The sequence below is a fragment of the Leguminivora glycinivorella genome, chromosome 10 (genome assembly GCF_023078275.1).
Source record: "Leguminivora glycinivorella isolate SPB_JAAS2020 chromosome 10, LegGlyc_1.1, whole genome shotgun sequence".
NCBI lineage: Eukaryota > Metazoa > Arthropoda > Insecta > Lepidoptera > Tortricidae > Leguminivora > Leguminivora glycinivorella.
The window spans coordinates 17,514,422-17,522,032 of NC_062980.1; the positions used below are offsets into that span (position 1 = coordinate 17,514,422).

The window sequence follows — 7,611 nt, forward strand, 5'->3', positions numbered from 1 at the left end:
TAGGTATTTAAAAATGAATAAGGGTTTACTAAGATCGTTTTTTGATAATATTAATATTTTCGGAAATAATCGCTCCTAAAGGAAAAAAAGTGCGTCCCCCCCCTCTAACTTTTGAACCATATGTTTAAAAAATATGAAAAAAATCACAAAAGTAGAACTTTATTATAAAGACTTTCTAGGAAAATTGTTTTGAACTTGATAGGTTCAGTAGTTTTTGAGAAAAATACGGAAAACTACGGAACCCTACACTGAGCGTGGCCCGACACGCTCTTGGCCGGTTTTTTTTTGTTCTTATATTAATTACAAAAATATATAAAATAAGACATATTGATCAATTATTACTACTAATTGTTCATTAATAAAAAAAATAACTATCACTAAGTAAAAAAACCGGCCAAGTGCGAGTCGGGCTCGCGCACAAAGGGTTCCGTAGCAGCAAATATAATAAACTTATTATGTCAATTTATACACCTGCCAAAATTACAGTTAAATCAACCTATCTCAAAAACTATAAGAGATACTTTGATCAAACCAAAAATCGTTGAAAGAGTTAATTAGCATGCATCACCTCTATTTTTTTTAGAATTTTATACCCCGTAGTTATAAAAATAGAGGGGGGGGGACATACTTTTTACGACTTTGAGAGCTGATATCTCAAAAACCGTTCACTTTAAGAAAAATGTTTTTTAGAAAACTTTATATCATTTTAAAAGACCTTTCCATTGATACCCCACACGGGTATGTACATCGAAAAAAAAATTTTCATCCCTCAGTTACATGTATGGGGGCCCCACCCCCAATTCTTTTTTTTACTATTTAGTGTCATAATTTTGTAGCGGTTCATACAACACATATTCCCATCAAATTTCATCACTGTAGTACTTATAGTTTCCGAGTAAATCGGCTGTGACAGACGGACAGACGGACAGACGGACAGACGGACAGACGGACATGACGAAACTATAAGGGTTCCGTTTTTGCCATTTTGGCTACGGAACCCTAATAAAAAAGCGGTATGTTCGAAAACTGGGATTTGAAGAATTACAACAAGTATAAACAACAATAACACATACTTTTCTCTCTTTTTTTGGTATTGGAGCGTAGGTGATATCATTTATTTTTATTTCTAAAAGCATAAGCGATGGTGGATGTTTAACAACTGTAAGTATAACTTTATTTTCATTAAATATATCTCAGTATTTAAATATGAATGATATGATGTTACCATATTTAAGCGTTTCTTTTTTTGTTATTTTGATATTTTTAGTGAATTTCAGGTTAGTTCTACTCAGAATCAAGAGCACATTCTATCTCAATAGGAGAAAAAAACTGTCCCAGAATTTCTATACATTTCTGTTACTTTCCTCTTTTGTTACCCCATATAAACTACCTATATGGAAAATGGTAACACAATAGGCAAAATCCTATGGGACACTTTTTTACCTATTAGAATTGAAAAAGCTAATGATTCTGAGTAGAACATAAAATTTATCAAAAATGATTGACAAAAAAAGAAACATTTAAATTCGGGTAATGTTACGGCGCAGCCACGATATTGGTCTAAGCGCGACAGCGGTGAGCGGCGACCATACATTAGAGCGAGAGCGATGGGACTTTTCATTCGCACGTATGGCTGCCGCTCACCGCTGTCGCGCTTAGACCAGTGTCGTGGCCGGGCCGTTAAAGTACTTAGTCATAATAGTGATATGTATGCCAAGTTCTAGTGCCCCAATACCGTATAGAAAATGTTCTTAACATCAATACAATTAGACACAAAAGACAATAATTAATATCAATTTTCCTTGAAACTTTCGATAACTTCGTATCCCACTTTAGTACACAAGATTCAGAAAACGAAAGTTTTTCGTGCTAGTATGAGCCAAGTATCTTTTTTTCTTGGCACTGGCAATTTTCAACAGTAGCCATACTGGCGTATGCGCTAGCATGTGCATAACAAACTTTCGATCTATCTCATTCATTAGTACTGGCGTTTAGTACAAGCAAGATGACTAGAAAAATGTTATGCAGTCGTTAGCGAATATCGTCACTACTCTGAAAGAAAAACTCGTACAGTGAGTTGCAAAACTGCATGGCGAATTAATCAATGAATTTATTCATAATTTCTCCATGCAATTCCCAGCTCACTGTACGTTCTTGTCTATGAAAAGACAAATTTAATGTAGTAACGTGTGGAATGCATATAGAGTTACTGCGTTTCAACTTTGAGTAGAGTGAGATACGAGATTTTTTCAAAGTAGAAGATAGTCTCATGGCAAGGCTATGGAAGGTTAATAAATACTGATCACATTTCCAGCACGAAAAACTAAGTTTCATTTTATAATATTGAAAAACCAATTTTCTTCAGGCCAGCCTGAGAATCAAATTCCACATCTAAACAACTGATCCTAACCGTATAACATCTTCGTAACGCGATTTAATTTTAGTCAAAACCAAGAACTCCATTGATAATTCTATTTTTTGTCACCAAAGTTCCACTCCATAGTTAATTCTTGGTTTTAACCAAAACTACTTGATAATGTTAGCCTAATCTTCATTGCACATACCTGTATCCTATATCTTCTGATTAACAACCCATATCATTCCTAGTATTTCGTCCCGTAACCAACAATTTACACATTAAAATTACTGCTATTCAGCAATTTCTTAGCCTTGGTCAGATCCTCTAGCAAACACCTCCCTTTCTCCGTCCGCACCAACTGTTTCTTAGGTAGTAGATTCTTCGACAAATAAGAAATCAGTTTGTTCCATTCCTTGAGTAGATAGAAAGTTTTTCCATGTTTCGTTTCGATTGGAATAGGTCCGTTGGAGTATTCGAAGATTACATTGATTACAGATTTTTGGTTTTGCGATCCTCGGTTCGCTTTGAGTAGGGAGAGTTGTAGGGTGTCGACGTTTTTGTGAGCGCTGAGTATGGGTTTCTCGTAGATGTTGTTGTACTGGTTGGTTAGATCTGCGGGTCCGACGATGTACATGACGTGTGTGGCTATCTTGAAGGCCTCGGCGGCCCAGATGTAGGGGTCTTGGTCGGAGGTTGACGAGATGTCTCCGTCGTACATGATCTCGAAGCCGAACTCAGCGCGCAAATAGGTGACGAATGAGGAAACGCACTCGGCGTGAAGACGGTTGGCCGGGGAATAGATGACTAGAACTTTCGTTGGGGCTGGTATCTCTTGACCTGTAAAATTAAAAGTATATGTAAGTAGCTGTTTCGAAAAAAGATCATGAGATAAAGAGCAACGAGAAGTAAAAACGAACGTTGAATTATCAAACATTATGAAATTTTGTTGCTACAGAGATAGAGAGCATTTAGTCGCGGTTTCACAATGAAGTAAAAAATTCAGTTTCTGTCCCAATGTCCAATGCCAGCCAGGTCATTAAAATATTTTACAGACACAGATTTAGCTGTCTGACCACACTTTAATGAGTCTAATATTAAACATTTTTATATCGAAATAAGGAATTTCTAAAGGCTCGTCGAATCGAATCTCATTAATTCGTCGTCTTCATTTATTATGAAACTGCGCCCATTGGCGACGCGTCGAATCGAATTCACCGTTCATAGTAAATGTATGGAGGACTCGATTCGACGCGGGTCGATCCCGTGCAAGTGGACACCAGGGTTGATTTAAATAACATCGCTTACCCATAGCGAGCCGGTAGTCTCGGCACCAATACCGGCGGAGCACCCTCAGAACAATGTAGTAGGCGAACAGCGTAGCAACGATCAGGGCCGAGATGCTGGCGATGCAGATATTGAAGCTTTGCACGTTGTTGCCTGCAATTTACAAAATAACATGCTGTACTGACATTTTTTTTTTCAAATGCAACCTAATTGTATCAAGAAGGCAGCTTTCAGCAGGAAGATCAAAAAAATTCAGCTAGTTTTAAACTTTAACCACAGAATTTTTCATCGAGCGTGCGATTCTCATGAAAAGGCAAGATAATTTTAGATGCATAGGAACAACATACATAGCAGACATGAGTAATCGTGCAACAACGTGATAGAAATTAAGAGATAACCACACAATTAAAATACAAAACAACACGATAAATTGATAAAAACCGGATACTCACTGATTTTGAACCTCGGACTCTCCACAATCTGGCACTTCCTCACTCCGTCCTTACACCCATCATGTTGCGGAGTCACCACAAAGTAGTAAGACCCGGAGTCCCCAGCAGACTATAATCATATGTCACTTCATCCGTATAATTCTGTAGCTGTAAGACTTGGCTTTTCACTATATTGTGTTCTTTTCTATTGCACTCATTGAGAACTTGAATGCGGTATGAGGAGATCTTCACTTGGTTCGGTGGAGCCATTATGTGGAGGCGGATTTTGCCGGAGAGTATCTCAAGGTAGACAAACGGTTTCCAGTTCGATGCATTAACGGTGTTGCCTGGAAGAAAAGTGCATTTTAGCCAGCAGTTACATATTAATCTTATGATTGGCGTTGGCGTTAGAAAACAGATTCGAGAGATAATTCGTATAGATATTATACACAAGACTAAAAGATTTTAGAAGATAAATAATAATAAATACATAAATATCGTACGTTCATAATATACGTTCTTACACAGATTGAACGAGTCCCACGGTGAGCTCAAGAAAGCTTGTGTTGTGGGTACTCAGACAACGATATATATAATATACAAATACTTATACACATAGAAAACATCCATGACTCAGGAACAAATATCGATGCTCATCACACAAATAAATGCCCTTACCGGGATTCGAACCCAGGACCGCGGCTTAGCAGTCAAGTCACTACGCGCTAGAACGGTAGTCGCAATATAATCAAATATATCGTCAGCAAAACCTGACTATAAAGTATAAACTTAAAAGTCATATTGTTAACTCCTGATTGGTGTGGTCGTGTCTATGATGAGAGTAACTTTCGTTGTTTAGACTTCAGTAGTGACTCTGGTACTGTTAAACACGATTCTGCTACTAATCATCCATAGCGAAAAATCACCAACACGTCGCGAATCGACGAAGCGTTAATTTACCAGTCACAAAGTACTAAAGCACTTACTCAGCATTTGCGCCGATGGAACATTGAAGTAATACTGTCCCCGATTAACCACATTGTCGTCCGAAGCCTCAAAGTCCAGTATATGTGAGCGGCCTACACTGTCAATACTGTCCGGCCAGTAGCAGTCATAGTAGAGCACCGACTGGTCGTCTATGTGGGCTTCGTTTGACAGCACTATGTTGCGGCAGTGGGTTTGTTTCAGCGGTTTCTTGCTTTGTTCTTCGAAACGGAATTTGATTGCTGGAAAAAACAAGTATTGTAAATTAGAAGAAGAAAAATTACTCAATAGTCTCGGCGGATACCAATTCTTTTTTTAAATATTCTTAAAATTAGCTAATGCAATTTACTGCGCAGAACAGGCGTATAAGCTTGGTCGCGCGATAAATGATAAAACATCAGGCCGTCCCTATCGCACTATTTGTAAGTGCAATAGGGATGGCCTGAGCAATTCCCGTTAAGTTTGTACATTTGGATCACATCTCCGATTTGGATAAAAATTGGTAGGCTGATAGAGTCCATGATGCTGAGCAAGATCCACTAGGTTTCCCAAAATGTTCCAGGTTGTTTGTATGAAACCCGGAAAGTTTACCCGGTAAGTTACAAACTTAACGGGAATTGCTGACCTGATGTTCTATCATTTATCGCGGACCATGCTTGCCTGCCAAGAATAGATAATCAAAAGGCATTGCAGAGGTTGACCCAAGTTTATAAAAGTGCAACTGAAGTGAAATAGTGCTCCCACATTGGGCTGTTTAAATGTTATCAAAAAGGATCGAGTATTATCACAGAGTATGTGTACAAGTAGTGTGAAGTAGTGGTATTATAGAGAGTTACTGTCGAAGTAAAATGTGTAATCACAGTGCATAAACTGCCATCTCTTGTTAAAACTTTTGAACCTCAGTTTTGACAATTTGGCCCATATTCTTAGCATGATATGTGTTAAAATGTCAAATATTAATATTAGCGCCATCTAGCTGAGCGTACCGCAAAGGTGTAATGCCATCTAGGCCACCGTACCTTTTTCTGTATGGTACTGAGGTACGTTTTTTTCAGACTTTATCTGTCTATACGGAGTTATATATGTCTTTGATGTTATATAACACGGTATGAGAGAGGTGACGTGTTATATAACATGAGCGTGGGAGCACCAAAACTCAATATACATCCAGCAAAAATGTCAAGTTTGCATTGCACTTTACTTATCTGCTTATTCAAACTCATACAATTTTTATACACTACTAAAGTTACACAAAAATAACGCAAATATTTTACATACTCTTCCATTTAATATTGCTGAAGGTGATATTAAGCACAGTGTAGCTCTGATTGTAGTTCAGCAAGCCCTGCTTGATCTCCCGTCTCAAGATGTGCGGCTTCAGCATAACTCCTCCAATGTGTGCGTTGGAGGTGATCGGGCCAAAGCTCATGCTGTTGCAGCCTTCTCGGTTGAAGTACTCAACGGTACAGGAGGTGTAGTCATTGTTTCGTTGACTAAGAACCTGGAATAAAGTATTTGTGATATTCATGCTCAGAGTGAAAAAAAAATGTTCATATGTACATTTTTATCAATCTGACTTCACGTTAAAAGTGGCTAAAAACCAGATAATGGTCTAATGTTTTTTGAACTTATTATTTTAACACGGTCTTTTTATACGACATACATAAAAATATGAAAATATATGGAGAATGACTCATTTCCAGTAATCCGAATTTTCTTTCTACTAATCCAGCACCTTTGTGTCAGAAATAGTGCTGGATTATCAAGATTTTACTGTAATTATTATTGTTCAAACTATAGTAAGAAATGACAGTACCAAAACAGTCATTTTATCCGTCATAAAAGGTCAAAAGTCAAAAGTATGGAAACCCCAGGTCAAAAGTATGGAAACAAAATTCTTTTTCATAATTTTTAATATTTCCAGTATCATTATTGTTTATTGATAATGCAAAAATTTGCAGTTTTTAGGCAGTTTTATAAGACTAAAATAGCACCCAAAAGTATTACCAAGATCCTAATATATGCAAAAACATACATAAATTTGGGAGAACTTACAAATCAACCTTCGTAACTGTTTTTCTACAAACGGTTGAATTTATTTATTTTTTATTTTATTTATTTAAACTTTATTGCACAATATAACAAATTACAAATGGCGGACTTAATGCCTAATGACATTTCTACCAGTCTAAACAAACGGTTGAATTTACAGTTTTATATTACATTACTTTTAAAATATTCTATTATCATTTTAATAATATATGTTTCTTATTAATAAATAAATTATTTATGTGAAAATCACAGTTCTTTATTGTCATATCATGTTCGTTGCCATACTATTGGCCTTGGCGTACTGGTACTACTGGTATAACAAAAACTTAGTATATTTTCATTACAAATAGTTACAAGGTACAGCAGGGCAAATCCCGATTGGGGGGCAATCGGGGGTTTCCCGATTGGGTTTTTTTATTATTATTTTTATTTCTTATTTTTTAATACATTGCTTAATTTTATCTTTTTTGTTTGTAATTTTTTCTCATGTAATATATGTGT

The 7,611-nt window shown here is 36.7% G+C and overlaps 1 protein-coding gene across 1 annotated transcript; it reads right to left on the bottom strand.

Moving 5' to 3' along the window:
* Window positions 1–1,006: 1,006 nt before the first annotated feature.
* LOC125230411 lies at window positions 1,007–6,886 on the bottom strand. The gene is made up of 7 exons (XM_048135549.1): window positions 6,875–6,886; window positions 6,337–6,559; window positions 5,061–5,300; window positions 4,300–4,421; window positions 4,096–4,204; window positions 3,665–3,796; window positions 1,007–3,196 (listed from the first exon to the last, which is right to left on the bottom strand). The coding sequence occupies exons 1-7, from the start codon at window positions 6,884–6,886 to the stop codon at window positions 2,631–2,633; spliced, it is 1,404 nt and encodes a 467-aa protein (XP_047991506.1). The 3' UTR covers window positions 1,007–2,630.
* Between the last annotated feature and the right edge of the window lie 725 nt (window positions 6,887–7,611).

Bases quoted from the DNA above. Each gene is read 5' to 3' on its own strand.
- LOC125230411 (XM_048135549.1), bottom strand. The intron at 5,301-6,336 runs GTATGTAAAATA...TGTTTTTTCCAG, and splicing joins CAGCAATATTAAATGGAAGA to CAATCAAATTCCGTTTCGAA. The intron at 4,422-5,060 runs GTAAGTGCTTTA...CTTTTCTTCCAG, and splicing joins TCCATCGGCGCAAATGCTGA to GCAACACCGTTAATGCATCG.